General features: G+C 59.7%; 2 protein-coding genes across 3 annotated transcripts in view; both read right to left on the bottom strand.

The window, feature by feature from the left end:
- Nucleotides 1-19,767, bottom strand: part of SCNN1B (sodium channel epithelial 1 subunit beta) — a 468,555-nt gene that overhangs the window by 229,739 nt on the left and 219,049 nt on the right. The gene's annotated exons all lie outside the window — the stretch shown is intronic.
- On the bottom strand, nucleotides 10,021-19,534 carry HS3ST2 (heparan sulfate-glucosamine 3-sulfotransferase 2). Its single transcript, XM_079320902.1, has 2 exons — nucleotides 18,795-19,534; nucleotides 10,021-10,684 (listed from the first exon to the last, which is right to left on the bottom strand). Exons 1-2 carry the CDS (start codon nucleotides 19,226-19,228, stop codon nucleotides 10,066-10,068), a joined length of 1,053 nt encoding a protein of 350 aa, XP_079177028.1. The 5' UTR covers nucleotides 19,229-19,534; the 3' UTR covers nucleotides 10,021-10,065.

Raw genomic sequence — 19,767 nt, 5'->3', positions numbered from 1 at the left:
ATGGTCTTTTTCATACAATAAGAGGCTTTTGCGGGCAGAACTTAATCCAGTCCTATCAGTGGGTGAGATTGTACTGTTCACTGCTCAGATTTCCAGGATGTGAGCTGCTTTAATAGCAGAGGGAGTTCTATCTAATACATTTAATGCCCCAATATTTTTATGGCCTGACAGGTCCCAACTGCACTGCTGCAGTACCAGGGGAGAGAGGCCCTGGCTCTGCTGGGTGTGAGGGAGCTGTGCTGGCCCGTGGTGGCATCTGGGCACCCTGGCAGTGTGACTGTCACTGTCACCAGCTGCTGTGTGGTGCCCCAGTGTAGCCACCAACAGACCATTGAGGTGATGATGAGGTGGTGCTGGAGATGATGGAAAAGTGCAGGGAACAGGAACCTGCTGGTCCCCAGGGCATTCCTTGGTCTTTTCTCTCCCCAGCAGTGCTGCTCTTGCTGCTGGACAGTTGGGTTGGGGCCAGGGGTAAAGCCTCGTGTCAGGTGGGGGTGACAGAGGTGACACCTCTTGTGGCCAGCACTGCTCTCTGTGGCCAGCCCCGTTCTTGTGGCCCAGAGCAGAGCTCAGGGCTTGGCTCGTGCAGAGCTGGGATGTGCTGCTGCCTTTGAGCTCAGTGTGCATTGGGGTCTCATGGACTGTGATGGCCAGGATCAAAGGATAGGAAATTTCTCTGTGTAACTGATGTAAATGAGGACTAATGAGGTTGCCACAATTACCTTTAATCAGCTTTCCCACAAGCAGCAGTGGTTTGTATGGTGTGAACTGGGACTGGTGGCACACGCAGGGATGTGTGCAGCCAGGCACCTTCATTAAAAACGTTTGTAAAAAATTAATCTGCAAGATGCAAATTATCTATTAATTGCTCAAGAAGAAAGTTTCAAGTGGGGAAGAGAAAAAAAAGCCCAAGGGAAGCAGCAGCTCTGCAAGCCCTGCAAGACTGTGGAGGCAGAGCAGGGTGGGCTGTGCCACACGTGCCACTGATGCCACGGGGGCTGTGTGTGCCCTGGAGGCTGTGGGGACAGGGCTGTCCCTCAGGGGTGGCTCTGGGGGGCCCTGGCAGGGGCTGTGAGCAGTGTGTGGTGCAGGACGTGCCCCAGCTGGGATCCTGCATCTCAGGGCATTTTCAGAGACTGCTCCATCAGTGTGGCTGCAGGCACTGGGTGTCCCCTCCTTCCCTGCCCATCTCACTCTGCCAGCGTTGCCTTTGCTGGGGGTGCTGCAGGGCCCTGAGGGAGAGGTTTCAGCCTCTCAGGGTCAGCAGCAGCTGCCCTTGGAGCTTCCCTCTTGATGCTGAAGAGCTGGAGTCTCGAGTTGGGTGGGAGGAGAGACAGCAGAGTGAGTGACTGAGATGGTTTGGACAACTGCATCCAATTAGCCTGACATTAATCCTGGGCAAACATGTGGAAAAATCACTGCAAAATTCAATTAATGGGAGAATTAGAGCCTGGGAATATAAATTCATGCCTGTCAGCGTGGTTGAGCAGAAGTAGGTCCTGTCAAACCAACCTGATTTCATTCTTTGATGAGATTCTGAGCTTGGTGGTGGCACAGAAATGGCCTGTGCTCCCCTCAGTGCCACAGAGCCCTGGGGAATAAGTGATGAAAATGGATTGGAGTGCAGGACTGAAGAATGGGGAGGGCAAGTCTCGTTCTGCAGCTGGGTGGAGATGGCAGAGCCTCCTGGGGAGCTGGAAGTGTGAGAGCAGTGGTGCTGGGGGCAGGAGCAGCCAGTGCTGGGGCAGTGTGAGGGGAGGGACCCCAGAGCTGCTCTGGGGCAGGAAATCACCTGGCTGGAATCACCCACAGCCCTGGGAAAACGTGTGTGCGCAAAACATCGAGTTTGCTGTATCAAATTATGACATGAAAACGGTTCTGAGTGTCCCAAAAGCAGCAGAAACTGTGCCCAAGCCTCTGGGGCCCTGGCAGGAGATGCCAGGGGCAGGGGGCACACATGCCATGGGCAGGGGGCACACATGCCAGGGCTGGCTGGGCAGGGCTCCTGGCTGGAGCTGCTGCTGGAAGGTGACAGGACAGGCTGCAGGACTGGCTCCAGCACGCCACCAGCGCTTCCAATTTCCCTCTGGAAATTGTTTCTGTCAATATTTTAATTCCATTTGGGCTGAGCAGGTGCAGCGAAGGCAGAGCTCCCTGAGCAGGTCGTTTGTCTCCTGCCCTGGATCTCAGCAGGGACCCTCCATGGCACAGTGGCAGCTCCTGGATGGAGCCAGGGAATGGCTGGCAGGGTGGGCAGGGCAGGAGGGGCAGAGTGGGCAGGAGGGGCAGGAGGGGCAGGGCAGGAGGGGCAGGATGAGCAGGGTGGGCAGGGCAGGGTGGGCAGGGCAGGAGGGGCAGGGCAGGAGGGGCAGGGTGGGCAGGGGGATCCAGCCCTGCTGCCCCTGCACCCAGTGCCCTGCTGCAGGGCTGGAACCCACTGGTCACTCCAATGGGGCCACCACACCCCCAGTGTCACCATCCCAGCTGGAGCCTGGCTCAGCAAAGCCCCCGGGGCAGAAGGTGCCAGGGCTGGCAGTGCCAGGGCTGTTGGAGCCCTGCTGCAGAAAGCCCCTCGAGTCTCCTCTGTGCTCCAGGTGCTGCCCCTGCCAGAGATGTGCTGGTCTGGGGAGAGGAACAAGCTCTAACCAGATGGTGGGGCTCACAAATTGCCCAGGAAAAGCAAACTAGCACATGCAGCTCGCGTTCCCTCTGCGTCTCCATTGCAAAGTGCCAAAAGAAATCTGTCTCAGGAATTATTTCAGAGAGGGTAATTTCTGTTTCCCAGTTGCTGTCATACATTAGAAGTATCTGAAATGCCTCTGGTTGGTTTCCAGTGGTGAGGAGCAGCCAGGGGCTGCCATGGATGAGAAGCACTAAAAGAAAATAAATTAGCCTCTTGCACTCAGCCCTCCTCAGCACCCAACAGGAGTGACGAGCAGCTGCTGCTTAAGTAACGACCAGAATAATGAGCAGAGGAGGATCTGCAAGGGAATGCTAACTCTGAGGAATAACATTTTCTCCCCTTTTTGAAGTTTGCCCTGTCCTGGCGTGGGGGTGAGGCACAGCCTGTTGCAGCTGGCAGGGAGGGAGTGCAGCAGTTCTGCAGCATCCTCTGCCCCACAGCCCAGTGCCAATGCCCTTCCCTTCCCTCACCAAGCCCAGCCAGCCTGCCTCTGTCAGCCTGCTGAGCTTCCCATGCCCCAGTCCCCTGGGAGCAGCAGATTGGCACTGGGCACTGCAGCACTGCTCCCTGCCACGCTCTCATCCCAGCTCTGCAGCCAGAGGGACAAAGCCCACTGCACTCTGAGCTGAGCTCTGTGGGAGGCAGCCTGGCACTGTGAATTTGGGCAGGCAGCTGGAGCAGCCTGAGCTGCTCCATGGCCAGGAGTGAGCCTGGCACAGGGTGAGGGGAGCTGCAGCATCCCCTGGCAGCTCCCTGGGCACCACGAGCCCTGCCCTGGCTGGTCCTGCTGCTCTGTATTTCCAGCTGGGTGTGCTTGTCCTGCTCACAGAGGGAGGGCCCAGCTGCGAGCCTGGCTGTGTTGGAATGAGTGTTTTCAGGAGCCCATCCCTCTGAAGATGTACACCAGCAGCACTCCTGAATTTCAATTCCTTTATCTCCTCTTGGCTGAGTCATGCAGGGATCATTCCCCTGACGTATGGCTCCGTGTGTACACAGTCCCATCACTCAGGGCTGCAGTTTGGAGAGTGCCTTGTTTCCCAGGGCTGATTAATGATGATAATCTCCCCTCCCATGGAGCCTCTCAGGTACCTGTTGCAGAGCTGCCATCCCCAGAGGATGTGTGTGCACTTAATGTGCCACTGTCAGGAAAACTGCACGTCCTTCTGCAGAAAAGAGACACAGAGCAAACCCAAATGGGGCTGGAAGCTTTCTCTGCCTTGGTCCCCACAAGGCCCATTTCCATCTGTCCCACCTGGGTGAGCAGCAGGGGAGCTGTGCTGATGGGCTGTGGGTGGTGGGGGGATCCCATGGAGTTGTGGGACTGCAGGTGAGGGGATCCCATGGCTAATCCCATAGAGCTGTGGGGCTGCAGGTGAGGGGATCCCATAGAGTTGTGGGGCTGCAGGTGGGGGATCCCTCAGCTGCCCCCCCCAGACAATATGCCATCAGCAGTGGGGTGCACGAATAATTTGGGTTTGCCATTTTGCCAGGGCTGCTGGTGCCAGGGAAGCAGCCCTTGGCAGAGTCTCTGCCTTGCCAAGCTGCAGGTGAGGACATTAAAGTGTCAGTGTTGGTCTGGGCAGGGACAGTGCTGGGACAGTGACAGGCAGTGATTTGCTGGGAAAGAGGAACATGACAATATTCTCCATCAGCATTATTATAGGGCAGAGCCTCAGGGCGGGCAGCCCAAGAGCTGTGGGAAGGACTTTAATTTGCTCTTTCTCCTCAAGGAGAGCTCATGGCATTCCGTGCAGCTCTGGCCACCAGGCCCTGGGGCAGCAAGCAGCCTGTGTGCCCCGTGGCACTCTGACTGTCCCTGCCTGGGCTGGGCTGGGCGAGCTGCCCCTGCTCCGCTCGGCTCTGCACAGACACAGCACATCTGAATGAGCCTGTCAAATGACATTTTCTGTCTGGTTAGAAATGGATTTTTGAGCTCCTTGCTCACATGTAAACATTTTTAGTGGTCCCCAGCCAAATCAGAGGCAGTGAGAGCAAACATCAGCCTGAGCAGAGCCAGTCCCTGCAGGGAAATCACTGGCCACAGAAGGAAGCCAAATGCGTGAGGGCCTGGAGAGGCATCCATTAAAGCTGTGCTGAAGTGATTCATGGTGAGGGTAGTTAGACTTTAATTAGATCTTAATCACGTAATTTTATCTTTGTTTTAGAGATTAGAGGTAAATGAATGGATTGGTCTCATAACAGTGCTGTGACTAAACACAGCAGTGTCACATGGCAGCTCTGTGGCAGAGATGGGGCTGGGAGCAGGAGCCTCCTTGGGTGTTTTAAACAAAATCAGTGTGTTTTAAATGAATAAAGATATTTATTTAAAACACACAAATCCACCAGGACCTGCCAGCGCTCAGGGAAGGTGGAGAGGGAAGGAGCAAAGAGGGGGGACTGTGGAGCCTGGTGAGAGCCTGAGCTGCCACCAGGGCCATGCCAGCCAGGGGGCCACGTGTGTGACAAGGAGAGCTGGACAAGGATTGTTCTGGCTGCCAGTTTGGATCTGCACAGGATTAGCAGCACAGTAACTCATCCCAGTCCCTGCTGGGCCCCTTCCCTGCTGTGCTGCTGTTGCAGGCAGTCACACACTGTGGCTCAGAGCTGCTGTGCCCTGCAGTGTGTGGGGGAGTGGGGATGGCATGGCCTGGGGGCAGTGCCTGGGGACCCCCCCTCTGCTGACATGTGCCACGAGGGGCTTTTCCTCCCTGCACGTGTGGGGTCTGTCAGTGTCTGCCTGCCTTGCATCCTGCTCTTCAGGTACCTTATTTTAGTTGAGTCACACAAGGAGGGTCCAGGTTTGCAGAATGGTCCCTGTGGGTGGCAGGACTGGGACAGGCTGCCACAGCCCAGCCCTGTGGGGCACAGGAATCACCAGCAGGGCTGCTGCTGGAGCTGGGAGTCACCCCAGCCTGGCACAGGGGCCGTGTCCTGCAGCACCCACCTGGCTGGGGAGGCAGCAGCTGCTCTCAGGTCTCAGCTCTGGCCCCTCTCAGCTCTTCCTGGACCTGCCTGTGCCCAGGGCTTGTCCCTGAGCCCCTGCAGGGAGGAGGTGGCAGCTCTGTGCCCCATGGCCAAGGTGCTGCAGTGCAGGTGCCCAAAGCTGAGCCAGCTCCACTGTCCTTGAGCCCTGCCCTGCCCTTGCTGTGACAGCAGCAGCCCCTTCCCACCTTCCCTTTGCTGCTTGATATGCCACAGCAGCCACTTGAACTCATTACTGTGGGAGATTATAGGTCCCCAGGTAATAACGAGTCTTCAGATAATTACTAACAGATTCTCTAATAGGAATGAACTCAGTTGAAGCCATTCAGTCACTGGGTAAATATTTATCCCTAAGCTGTCCTTATCTCCAGCCACTGGAGCGTGCTGGAGACGTTTGCTGTCCTCACCCCGTGCTGGCTGCAGGAGCAGGGATGCTGTGAGTGAACACGGCAAGGTCTTAAAATCCTAAAACACTTATTCACAGCAGGGGAGCTGAGCTGGCCTCCTGCTCAGGGCTGGCCAGGAGTCAGCACTGCACAGTGTGAGCCCCAGGCACAGCTGCCCTTCCCCCTGAACTGGCAGCAGCATCCCATGGCCACTGTGCCTACCCAGCTGTGCCCACCCAGCTCTATCCAGCTGTGCTCACCCAGCTGTGCCCACCCAGCTGTGCCCACCCAGCTCTATCCAGCTGTGCCCACCCAGCTGTGCCCACCCTGCTGTGCCCACCCAGCTGTGCCCACCCAGCTCTATCCAGCTGTGCTCACCCAGCTGTGCCCACCCAGCTGTGCCCACCCAGCTCTATCCAGCTGTGCCCATCCAGCTGTGCCCACCCAGCTGTTCAGGGCAGCACTGACAGCCCTGGCTCACACCATTCCCGTGCTCCTGTTCTTGGCTGATGAAACAATAGGAGGACACTTGACCTAGTTGACAGTGCGTGCACTCGGCTGCCCCTGAGCTCGCAGCATCTCCAGGCTGCTGCTGCCTGTGATTGCTCGCTGTGTGTCAGGAGCACAGTGCCGGGCACTGCAGGGCGGGGACAGGCCTGGGACCCCCCCGCCGCTCCCAGCGCTCTGCTGCTGCCAGAAACACCGAGCCAGCAGTGGCACTGGATCATATTAACTCCATAAAAAGGTAATCAGATTTTCTCAGCGCTCGCGGTGCTGTGATCCTGCCTTGGCCAGAGGCAAACGCTCCTTGAGCAGCTGCAAACACCAGGGTGGGTTCAAGGAGCTGCTCCCGGGGCACACGGGGGGCACTGGGGACCTGGAGCTCCCCTGGACAGGGTGTGCCCAGGCAGGGTGGAGAGCTGGTGGCACACTGTGCCAAGGCAGGGTCCTGGCTGGACCCTGGGCTGCTCCCAGTGGGTTTTTGGGAGGAGGGGCTGCTGCCAGGCAGGAGCAGCACTGTGACCCCGATGTGCCTGGCTCTGCTCCTCCTGCGCAGCACACCCTCGGCCCAGCTCCTCTCAAGAGCTCTTCAGCACCAGGAGATCAGGGACACTCACAGCACATTCATTATGTTCAGCTATTTACGAGCTGATAAATATTGAACAGCTGCTCTCTGGGGTTCAGGCTGAGTGAACCCATCAAAACTCAGCACACACGAGGGTGTGCAGTGAGGGCACCTGGGGCCCTGCAGTGCCAGGGATGGCTGGAGAGTGGTGTGACAGCCCTGAGAGCAGAGCCCCTGTCCCCAGGGTGGGGAAAACCAGGCTGGGCAAGCAGGGGGGTTCCCTCTGGCAGCCCCTCTGCTCAGCATCAGGTCACCAAACCAGCAGCACCCCAGGTCCTCACCAAACCCTCCCACCCCCATCACACCCCTGCCCTGCCTCCCTGCCATGCAGATTGCCTGCTTGGGGCTTTTCAAGCCATTTTTTAAGAGCTCCTAATGTGCTCTGCATTTTCAGTGCAGCCCTGCCTGCGCCCTCATTTGCTCACCCTTTGGAAAGCTAATACTTGATTTAAGCACATTTCTGCTCCCTCCATTTGTAAGGACAAATGTAAAGTAATTGTTTGATATCGCAGCAGTTTCCTCAGGCTCCAGCTCTAATTTCCCACTAATACAGTATTGTCAGGAGGATCAATCTAACCTGGCACCTTTTGCCTCCTTGGAGTGGATTGGAAATGGCTTTTCTACTGTGAGGCTGGGATTTGTAGGTCTCGCTGTGAATGTTTTTCTCCTTTAAAGGAAAAACCATACAAGCAAATCTCCCATTTTCCTGTCCATGGCCATGAATTCCCTCCTCCCCCTCACCTGCCCATCACTGCCCCTGGGTCCCCTCGCTGCTGGGTCTGCCCCTGTGCCTGGCACTGGCACAGATGCAATGGGGCTCTCTTGGGTGCCCACTAACTGCAATTGTTTCCTACTGGAGCTCACTGGTGACTCACCACCAGCCTTGCAGACTGGTGCAAGGTGTGCTGCATCCCTCCACAGCCACTGTGCATCCCTCTGAGCCATCCCCATCCCTGGCAGAGCCCCAGGCAGGGCTGTGCCACAGGTCCCCTCATTCATGTTGGACTGGCCCCCTGCCCCTCCCCTCTCCTGCCTGTGGGTCTGGGGGCTCCCCATGGCCCCCAGTTCTGCCCAGCCCTGGCCTAAGAACAGCCCATGCATACGGACTGGTGGAAGCCACTTTATTTACATGAAGGGATCACAAGCTGAACAAGGACACCAGTGCCACTAAAGTACCCGTAACAGCAGGATTCTGTGCTTTATTCACAGGACAAAATATCAGTACAACATTTCCCATAGACTTCTTGGTCAGGCAGGCACATCTCCCTGTCCCCACGGGTACAGGTGTGACAGAGGCAGAGAGGAGTGGCTGCAGCTCTGCCACTGTCCAGGAGCACCCACCTGCCTCGGGACACACAGGGATGTGCTTGGAGCAGCCCGAGCACAGGCTGCAGGATGGGGCCAGCACCAACCATGTGTGCTGCTGAGGGCAAGCAGGACCCACAGAGGCCACTGGGACCCTGGGACAGGCAGTGCTGCTGGGCACTCGCCCCTGTGCCTGGTGGCTGCAGCAGGATCTGAGTCTGCCTTACCTGGAGCATTGCACACCCCTAAGGGACAGGAACCCCCCACCTGCCCTGCTTGCCAGTCGGGGCAGGAGGGGCTGGGGGGTCCTGGCTGCAGCCCCTCCTCACAGGAGCTGCAGTCCCTGTCACTGCAGTCCCTCCTCACAGGAGCTGCAGTCCCTGTCACTGCAGCCTCTGTCACTGCAGTCTTGTGTCACGGCAGCCTCTGTCACTGCAGCCTCTGTCACTGCAGCCCCTGTCACTGCAGCCCCGTGTCACTGCAGTCCCTGTCACTGCAGCCTCTGTCACTGCAGCCTCTGTCACTGCAGCCTCGTGTCACTGCAGCCTCGTGTCACTGCAGCCTCGTGTCACTGCAGCCCTTCTCACTGCAGCCTCTGTCACTGCAGCCCCTGTCACTGCAGCCTCGTGTCACTGCAGCCACTGTCACTGCAGCCTCTGTCACTGCAGCCACTGTCACTGCAGCCTCTGTCACTGCAGTCTTGTGTCACTGCAGCCACTGTCACTGCAGCCACTGTCACTGCAGCCTCTGTCACTGCAGCCCCGTGTCACTGCAGCCACTGTCACTGCAGCCCCTGTCACTGCAGCCCCTGTCACTGCAGCCCCGTGTCACTGCAGCCACTGTCACTGCAGCCTCTGTCACTGCAGCCCCGTGTCACTGCAGTCCCTGTCACTGCAGCCCCGTGTCACTGCAGTCCCTGTCACTACAGTCCCTGTCACTGCAGCCTCTGTCACTGCAGCCCCGTGTCACTGCAGCCACTGTCACTGCAGCCTCTGTCACTGCAGCCCCGTGTCACTGCAGTCCCTGTCACTACAGTCCCTGTCACTGCAGCCTCTGTCACTGCAGCCACTGTCACTGCAGCCTCTGTCACTGCAGCCCCGTGTCACTGCAGCCACTGTCACTGCAGCCCCTGTCACTGCAGCCTCTGTCACTGCAGTCCCTGTCACTGCAGCCCCGTGTCACTGCAGCCCTGTGTCACTGCAGCCCCTGTCACTGCAGCCCCGTGTCACTGCAGTCCCTGTCACTGCAGCCTCTGTCACTGCAGCCTGTGTCACTGCAGCCTGTGTCACTGCAGCCCCTGTCACTGCAGCCTCTGTCACTGCAGCCTCTGTCACTGCAGTCCCTGTCACTGCAGCCTCTGTCACTGCAGCCTCTGTCACTGCAGTCCCTGTCACTGCAGCCCCGTGTCACTGCAGCCCTGTGTCACTGCAGCCCCTGTCACTGCAGCCCCGTGTCACTGCAGTCCCTGTCACTGCAGCCTCTGACACTGCAGCCTCTGTCACTGCAGTCCCTGTCACTGCAGCCTCTGTCACTGCAGCCTCTGTCACTGCAGCCTCTGTCACTGCAGCTCATGTCCCAGGCACTCACTCCCACCTGAAGTCCTGCCCGACTGTCTCATAGAATTTGATGTTATAGGGTCTGTAGAAGTCCCGAAGCTGCTCGATCACCTCGGGGTCGATCTGCACGTGAGTCCTGCCCTTGGACTTGCCCAGGCAGCGAGGCAAGCCGCTGCTCTCCGACTTCTTCAGGCACGGGAAGCCTTTTGTCTTGTTGAAGTAGAAGTGCTTGTCCGTGATGACCCGTTTGAGGCCCAGGAAGTCCTGGACCTTGGCCATCTCCCCCGCAGGGTCGGTGATGAGCCTCTCCCCGCTGACAAAGTGGATCTGGGCCAGGGGGAAGTACTGCAGCCAGTTCTCCAGGTGCAGGGCGTACAGCCCGATGCGGATGGCGCTCCAGGACGTGTCCACCAGCCCCAGGCTGCGGTTGCGGAAGCTCAGCCCCTCGAAGGTGGGGATCTCTGGCTTCTTGGAGAGAGTCTGGGTGTAGTCAGAGATGGCCCTGGTGACGGGGTCCCGCACCACCACGATCAGCTTGGTGTCCCGGGACATGTTGAAGATGCGCCGCGGCGCCTCCTTGGTGACAAAGTAGCTGGGGGTCTTCTCCACCGTGATCTGGCTGTCCAGGGTGCGGGGCATCAGGCTCCTGCAGGGACAGGGGGTGTGAGGGACAGAGTGCAGGGCATCAGGCTCCTGCAGGGACAGGGGGTGTGAGGGGGTGAGGGACAGAATGCAGGGCATCAGGCTCCTGCAGGGACAGGGGGTGTGAGGGAGGAGCTGGGACAGGCACCAGCAGGTGGTGACATGTCCCCTCCCTGGGACAGAGCAGGCACACACCCCAGCAGCAGCACTGGGCAGGACCTTGGCCATGGATGACTTCCAGGGCCATGCCAAGGGGACAGGGGGCATCACAGGGCACAGCCTGGGCAGAGGATGGGGGCACTGGCAGCCCCACACACTGGAGGTGTGTGTGCCCAGTGCCAGGATGCAGGAATGTGCTGCCTGTGCCACACCAGCACCGGCAAGTAAAAGTTCTTTATTGAACCTCCTAAGAATTTTGCTTCTCTTGTGCACCACCCAGAGTGAAGCAAACAATCCTTCCCCACACTCACTAAGCAGAATGGGGTGTAACAGAGTGGTTCAGCACATGTGATCATATCCACACTACAGCACTATACAGGCTTTCAGGTGCAAGTTCGTGTTCTGCACATTCCAATAGAGAAGCCTTGGGGAGCAATGGACAGGCCCCAGGGGCTGTGCCACTCTGCTGGTGGGAGCTGCCCAGGGATGTGGCTTGTTCCCACCAAGGCATCACCCACCCCCCCAGGCCCTGGGCAGGCCCAGGAGCTCCAAATGGGCTCCCCAAACCCATCTGTTTGTGGCACTGCAGCTGGGCTGCAGGCCAGGCAAGGAGCACCCGACTGGGGGAAATGCAGCATCCTGCAGCACAGCTTAGCACTAATTAAATCATTTGCTTTGACATCTGAACATCCAAATCAAATAAAAACTAATGGGATGGAAAGATTTATAAATTGGTCTTGTATTACTAGAGTAAACTATCAAATCCACTGCAGTCAGATTCATGTCACTGGAGGTGCCCTGGCTGGAGCAGGTAGGGAATGCCTGGCTGGGGTGGACAGGGGGTTCTGGCAGCCAGGATGAGGCCAGCACCCTTCTGCTGCATCCACACCTTGGCAGCACCTGTGGCAGCAGCAGCTGCTGTGCTGTGAGCAGGCACAGCCCAGATTCAGCTCCCTGTGAGCCCCCAGAGCACAGGCACAGGGACCTGGCACTGGCACTGCAGTCACTGCCCCTGCCCTGGAGCCCTGGCTGCCCCTGCAACTTCCAGGGCAGCAGCAGCCTGAGAGCAAACAACCATCCCTGTCTGCAGCCACTCCTGACCCCATCCCAGTCTGCCCCACCCCACTGCAGAGCACAGGGCACTGAGTTATCCGTGCACCAAACCTGGCACAGCTGCCAGGGCCAGGCTGGCAGCACAGCACGAGGGGTTCCAAGGCAGTGCCCAGGACCTGGCACCTCCAGCACCCCTAAAACGCAGCCCATGGCCACAGCACTGGGCTGAGGAGAGATCTGACTGGGAGCAGACCCAGCAGCAGCAGGATGCGCTGTGTGACCAGAGGACACAGAGGGACGATGGACATGGAGCCACCACTGCTGCACCTGCCGAGGGCACCGTCCCTCACCTCTCCACCAGCTTCCCACTTCGAGAGAAAACAAACTCATTAGTCAGCATGAATTAGCAGGGCTGGTTCACTGAGGTACCTGAGCTCTTAATTGGCCTTTCCCCGTGCTCTGCTTCAAACCCCATAAATCCCAATCACCATCCCCACTGGTTAATGACCAGCAGCAAGTGCTAATTCAGTGCAGGCACGTGGCTCTATCTCCACATCACAAACAAGTTTCATCATAAATCAGCTCAGGACAGCTCTGTAAGTGATTCACTATTACAATATATAGTGGAGAATCATAAAACTGCTGTTTCATTAATGGCTCATCCTCAAGCCTGTTAGACTTTCATTACGTGAGTTATTAGGTCCATGCATTCAAAATACAAAATTACAGGTTCTAATTCATTATGAAAAACACAAAACTTCTGCATAGTAAATTACTGAAATGAGACAAGAGTTTTTTTTTTTTTTTTTTTAAATGGACTCCCAGTGTTTGCTGCTCTTGAGCAACAGAGACTGCTGAGACAACAAAACACAGAACGGGCAGATAAATAAATCACCAGTGAAGCCATGCAAGGGGGAGAGATGTCATCCAGGCATTCATTTTCCCACTAACAGCAGGATCCCCAGGGCTGCAGGAGCAGGGAAATGCATGGCAAACTTAATTACACCAGACTTTCAAATAATATTTTTGGACTTCTGCATTCGCAGGGTTATTTGCATACAAATAGCATGTCACACAGCTTTAAGGCCCAGGCTGCAGGTGTAGCTGTGAAGGCTCTCGGTGCTGGCCAGGGCTCAGCCAGGAGCTGTGCTGTGGCCCCTGGACACGTCCTGTGGCCCCGCTGGTGTCCCCAGCTGCCCTTGGCTCCTGGCACGTGCTGAGCCAGCCGGTGCCAGCATGGGGACAGTGCTGAGTGACACTGGGGGAGGTGGCTGGGGCACAGCACGTTGCTCTGGCTGCAGGGACAGCATTCATTCCTCCTGAACTGGAGATCACTCTCTCTAGAGCTGCCCAGGTCTCACAGCCCTTTATTGCCGTTCGATGTGGGCACGAGCACTCCCTCCAGCCCAGCTCCACAGGCCGTGTCTGCCCACGCTGGTGACACACGTGGGCACAGCCCAGGGGAGCTGCTGCACCCTGCTGTGCCCAGCCATGCCCTGGGGTCCCCAGGGGCAGCACAGCCCCCCGGACCAGCACCAGCACAGAGCCCGACCTGGCTGTGGAGCACCAAGGCAGCGCTGGCCCTGAAGGGGTTAACTCCTCCCCAGCACCTTTCTGAGCCCTGAATTATTAATTTTGTTATAATCTGCCTTTGGGCACCCTGCAGCCCCTACAACACTCCCACATTAAAGAAACATGTGCTCCCTCCCTGCTGCCCTGCTTTGATGTTGAACACGTGTGAAACGCTCTCCCAGGGAGGAACTGTGCAAAAACTCAGCAAACAACTGAGACACTGCAGGAAAACTGGGCAGGGCAGTGCCACCAGAGTGCCACCAGAGTGCCACCAGAGTGCCACCCCAGCCCTGGGTCAGCCCCTGCCTGCTGAGGCTGCTGTGTGCCAGCCTGGGCTCCACCTGCTCAGCAGCACAAAGCAAACTGCAGGGTTTGGAAAAATCCCCAGTGCAGCTCCTGTGCTGGGGCTCTGTGCTCCCTGTCCCAGCTATGCTGTGCCGTGCTGTGCCATGCCCTGCCATTCTGTGCCATTCTGTGCCGTGCCATGCTGTGCCATGCCCTGCCATGCCGTGCTGTGCCATGCTGTGCTGTGCCCTGCCATTCTGTGCCATTCTGTGCCATGCTGTGCTGTGCCATGCCCTGCCATGCCCTGCCATGCTGTGCCACAGTTGCACACACAGCTGGCAGCACCACCAGCTCTAGCCTGGCACCCCTGCTCAGCAGAGTGGCAGTGGTGGATGAAAGCTCCAGCAAAGCTGCTTCTGGTAACTTCAGGAAGTTGAAACAGAGCTGGTTAAATGTGGTTAAATGTGAGGAGAGTAAAAAGCTCTGGCTCAGGGACAGCACGGGGCCATGCCCTGCCCAGCACTGCCAGGGGCTGAGGGCAGGGGGACCCCAGCAGCCCCTGACTGGCACTGTGGGCTGGCAGCAGCTGCCCAGAGGGGCCAGCCATGGCCAGGACAGGCTGGCTGCACCCCCAGGCTGCAGGGACAGCACCACAGCCACCACCCCACACCACAGCAGCCAGGATTTAATGATGGAGCAGCTCCCTTTAATAAATGTTTATGTTCAAAGAATTTACACCAGTGCTTGCAGACAGCTAATGAGGGACATTTCCATGCATAAAAGCAGAGCGAACACAGTAATTAACTTTGTTGCTGATTCATTTTTAATCATTTAAACGCTCCAGAGATTTGCAGTGTCCTTTAAGTCAAGAGTTTCCTTTCCAAAGGGCACGCTACCATTGCCCTTCACTCACACACAGCTCCGTGTGACTCTCTGGGGCTGGGAGGGAGCAGGGGATGAGGTTCCCGGCACAGAGCCCAGCTCTCAGCCCTGCCCTCTGCTCAGGGGCACAGGCTGCAGCCCCCCCTTCCTCAGGTGAAACTTCAAACCCGAGTTCTCGTTTGAAACACCACTGCATGTCCCCTGCTGCTGCAATTTCCACGTCAGTGGCTTGTGCCAGAGCCACAGTGGCCACTTGGTGACCTCCCTGTGCCAGGTGAGTGCAAGAGGCAGAGGAACAGCACAAGCAAGCACGGATCCCCCAGGGCAGGAATGGCTCCTGGAGGCTCCCTGGCTGACAGGGGCCAAGTGGGGCTCAGGCAGCACTGGCCCATGCTGGGGAGGACAGCAGGAATGCCAGGACAGCAGCACTGCCAGGACAGCAGCACTGCCAGGAACAGCAGCACTGCCGGAACAGCAGCACTGCCAGGACAGCAGCACTGCCAGGAACAGCAGCACTGCCAGGAACAGCAGCACTGCCATCCCCAGCAGCTCTGCCATCCCCAGCAGCACTGATCATGCACCAGGCTCTGCCAGGGGCTCCACGCCCTTCCCCAGAGCCAGGGCACTCTCTGAACTCAAGGAAATTTCAAAGCATCCTTGAAGCTGCTGCCTTCCTCTCTCTTCTCACTAATTACCCACAGCACTGTCAGTAAAGCCCACAGACGTGTGCCCGGCAAAGCCTAATGGGCTCCCACTTGTGTGAGCGCCAGCCCGGCCATTAGCCGGGAGCAATTAGCGTCAATTAGCGGCTGCAGGGAGCGGCTCACAGGCCGGGGGCACAGGGGGGACACGGAGGGGACACAGCCACACGCCCTGGGCTCCTACCCAGGGCAGCGCCTGCCCAGCCTCCCTTGTGCTGCTGCAGCACCTGCAGCACCCAAAGTCAGGGGCAGAGCTCCAGCAGTGCCCGGGCTCCCTGCCCTGTGCTGGGGGAGCCGAGCCTGGCCCCGGTGTCCCCCTGGGATCAGGGGCTGCAGGCAGGGTCTGTGCAGAACCAGGGCTCTGCCCTGTGCCAGCATCACCCCGGGCTCAGCTGGGGAGGGAGGGGTGGGAGCCAGGCTCAGCCTGCTGCTGCAGCCACAGGGAACACCCCTCTCTGGAGCATCTCACAGGAACCCTGAGGAGGAAAACTGCACCCCCAGATGCTGCAATTAGAACCAGTACTCAAAATTAACGGCAATTAAATCACAGCATCTTCCCTGTGTTCTGGAAAATATTGAAGGTTATTGGCCCACACTGCTTGCAGCAGGAAAAAGCTCAATATTGAACATTTAGTGCAGGATTGGTAATGAATCGATATTCCCCAGTAGCTGCTGTTTGGTTTCAGTTGTCTTAAAACAGACCTTGCTATAAATATCTTTCCTGTAGTGTATGTGCAGCTAATGATGTGGATCAGAGCTGATGGGAGCAGCACGGGGCTGTGGGTGGGCAGCTCCCAGGTCCCACACTGGAGCCCAGGGGCTCCCCTGGCCCTGCCCTGCTCAGGGCTGGGGCTGCTCGGGGCCGTGGCAGCAGCAGGAGGCACCTGAGAGCAGCTGGGAATGCGTGTGACATTTGGAGAGGCAAGGACAGGCAGATCAGGAGGTGCCCCCTCCTGCCAGCTCTGCCACCTCTGCCTCAGACAAATGCCAGGGCAGGGGAAATGTGAGAAAAGGGTAAGCAGCGTTCCTGGAGCATCAGAGGGTTCTGTTCTCACACTGCTTGTGACTGCACCAAGGACCAGCTTGGTCTGCCCACCTGGTCCCCACTGGGGCACAGGGACAGACACGGCTGACACCAGCCAGGGGCTCCTGCAGGCAGAGCCTCGACTCACACACATCAGGGAATGCTCCACCTTTGCCTTTGCAAGGGGTCTGTGCTGTGAGCAGCCTGCAGCCCCCACTCTCCACATGGCAGCAGCAGCTGTGCCCAGCCAGGGGCTCTGGCAGCCCCAGCCAGGCCAGGCACAGCCCCTGCTCTGGGTCCTGGCTGGCAGCAATCCCTCACAGCCCCACATCTGCAGCCCCAGCCTCTGCTCTGCCCTTCCTGGCCATGGCCAGGGCAGGACCCTGCCCTCCTGCTCCAGGCTCTTGGCAGAGTGACAGGAGCTGATCCCGCTGTGGGTTAGACCTGCTCCACAGTTAATTGCTCCAGTTGCAAGCAGGAAAATCAATTCCACGTTTTATACTTTAGCAGCCTCTGTGCTTAAGTTTTGGCACATTTGTCAGTTTAAAAATAAAAAGGTAATAAACCCAAGGAAGTGTCATTTAATTGTTTTAGCTGAACTAATCTGGAGGCTCCGCTGCTCCAGTGTGATCTCTCCATCAATTCAGACACAGCCAGGGCAGGGCACTGCTCACCTGGCTACACTCCCACCCCCTCCACAGCCACCCTGCCACTGGCTGCATCTCTCCTGGTCACAGAAAGGCCCTTCACATGGAGAATCAGGGAGGGAGGTTGTCTGCTCATCTGCACACTGTGCAGCCCCTCAGTGCCCCAGGTGAGGGGACAGGACTCAGCCCCTGTCTGTGGCAGCATCAGCACCACTCCTGCTGTGCACAGGTGCTCCTGCCTGCCCCAGGTCTGTCCCTCCCTCCATCCAGGGCAGGCTCTGTGCCCCAAGATGTGCACAGTGTTCCTGTGTGCCCCAGGTGTGTCCCTCCATCCAGGGCAGGCTCTGTGCCCCAAAGCTCCGAAGGGAGCAGTGCCACAGGCTCAGTCCTGCACTGCCCATGAGGCTCCCAGCCCCACTCTGCCCACACTGACAGCACACAGGGGAAGCGAACAGCTCAGCTCAGTCACAGACACGAGGAGCAGGGAGCAGACCATTCCCTCCATGAAGTGCCTGAGTGCCTCTCAAGGCTCCATCCCAGCTGCCAGGACCCGAGCAGAGCTGGGACTGAGCCCTGTGTCCCACTGACTCCACACTGAGCACTGTGTCACACTGACTCCCCACTGAGCACTGGCCTGCCTTGGAACTGGGGCCATCTCTGCCAGCAAACGGCTGTTGGGATGGAGGGAAGGGAGCGTGGGGTGGCCCCACGGTGCCTCCTGCACCCAGCACGGTGCTGTGACACAGGGCAATGCCAGAGTCCCTTCCCCTGCTGTGGCACAAGGCAATGCCAGAGTTCTTTTTCCTGCTCTGAGCTACTAGCACCAGGGCCAGGCCAAGGCCCCTCTGCTTCCCGAGGCTGATGCTCAGCAGAAGCCCCAGGACCTGCCCAAACACACCCAGCACTCCACAGCAGCCCAGCAAACACTCCCTGGTGCACTGGGGGGAACCACAGGGAGCAGGGGTGAGCTGCTGGCAGCAGCCCTGAGCTCATGGATGCTGTGACCTGCTTACAGCAGCACTTCTGCCTCTCCCAGAGCGCCCACAGCACCTCACAAAAGCCCTCACAAAATCAAAATCCTATCTCCTGCTGGAGACACACTCGCTGACCTCGGCACATTATTAGCGATTCCACCCAGATCCACAGTTACTCGAGTTCAGGGAGACGGGATGGCAGAGGACAGGGGCTGTTCCTCTCAGGAGGCAGCGATCAAAGCGGGCAGCAGAAGCTGCCGGAGCACAGCGAGCAGGGTCGGGAGCACAGCCGTGCGTCCTGGGCACGGGCACTCGCCTTCTGCAGACCCGTGCACCCAGGAAATGTTTCCTCAGACGGGATGGAGTGGATGCTCCATGGATGCCCGGCGCCGTCCCGGCTCCCGGGTGCCACCGGCAGGGCCGGGGCTCGGGGGGCTACAGCCGAGAGCCGAGAGCCCCGCGAACGGGCAGGACCGAGCCGCGACCCGCCCGGCTACAGCAGGAGGAGATCAAAGAAAACTCCCAGAGTGCGGCCGGGCGACAGCGTCCACCGCCCGCCAGGACCGCTCCGGCCGGGAGCGCCCCGCCGGCTCCACGGACCGACCGAGGAACGCGGAGCCGAGCCCGCACCGAGAGCGAGAGCGCCGGGAGACGAGCGGGGACGGGCGGGCAGCGGGGCAGCGAGGGCAGGGACGGGGATGCTCCGGGCCCGGGGGGATGCTCAGGGCCCGGGGGGATGCTCCGGCACCGGGGGATCGGGGACGAGGAGTGCCCAAGAGATCGGGCGGGGGCCGGTCCCGCAGCCCCCCGCCCTCACCTGTACCACTCCAGCCCGCGATGGTAGTTCCTGTCGAAGAAGTGGGGCTCGGTGCCCAGGGCGCGCACCTCGGGGTGCACCCGGATGAACTCCAGCACGGCGCGGGTCCCGCCCTTCTTGACGCCCACCACGATGGCCCCGGGCAGGCGCTTGGTGCCCGGGCGGGCCGGGCCCGGGGCGCTGCCTCCCGGCGGGTTCGGGGCTGTCCGCCCGCACGGCCGCGGCTGCTGCAGAAGTTTCTTGGCGTTGGCGGCGCGGGCGGGCGCGCAGCGGGCGCGGGGCGCGGCGGGGCCGCCGCAGCAGCACAGGAGGCTGTAGCACAGGTACGAGCAGGACAGCGACAGCGTGAAGAGCACGAGCACCCTCCCTGCCAGGCGCCGGGACGGAGCCGGAGCCACGGCCGGGGCGCGCCCGCTCGGCGCCCTACGCGCCATGGCTCCATGGGGCCGCGCCGCCGGGCACGGCGGGCCCCGGCCCGGAGCCCCGGCCCCGGCGCGGCCGCTCCGGCATCTCCCGCGGCTACGCTGGGGCGCGGCCGGGCCGCCCGAGGGGGCCGCGCCCGCCCCGGCCCCGCTGCGCCGCCGCGGCCATCGCCTGCCCTGCCGCGGCCATGCCCGCCCCGGCGGCGGCTCCGCGCTGCTCCGCGGGAGTGCGGGGCAGCGGCGGCTGCCGCGCTATTTAAGGGGCGCCTGACGTCAGCGCCTCCCGGAGCCCCCGCGGCCGCCCGGGCCCGGTGCCTCCCCCGGGCCGGCCCGGGGGTACGGCGGCTCGCAGCCCTTGCTCCGGCACCGGCCCGGGGGTACGGCGGCTCGCAGCCCTTGCTCCGGCACCGGGCCGGGGGTACCGCGGCTCGCAGCCCTTCCTCCGGCACCGGGCCGGGGGTACCGCGGCTCGCAGCCCTTGCTCCGGCACCGGGCCGGGGGTACCGCGGCTCGCAGCCCTTCCTCCGGCACCGGGCCGGGGGTACCGCGGC

Source organism: Erithacus rubecula, assembly GCF_903797595.1.
Source record: "Erithacus rubecula genome assembly, chromosome: 17".
NCBI lineage: Eukaryota > Metazoa > Chordata > Aves > Passeriformes > Muscicapidae > Erithacus > Erithacus rubecula.
The sequence above is the reverse complement of the archived record's forward strand: the minus strand, read 5'-3'. Positions and strand labels throughout refer to the sequence as shown.

Bases quoted from the DNA above. Each gene is read 5' to 3' on its own strand.
- HS3ST2 (XM_079320902.1), bottom strand. From the start codon at position 19,228: ATGGCGCGTAGGGCGCCGAGCGGGCGCGCCCCGGCCGTGGCTCCGGCT. The intron at 10,685-18,794 runs GTGAGGGCGGGG...CTGTCCCTGCAG, and splicing joins CGCGGGCTGGAGTGGTACAG to GAGCCTGATGCCCCGCACCC.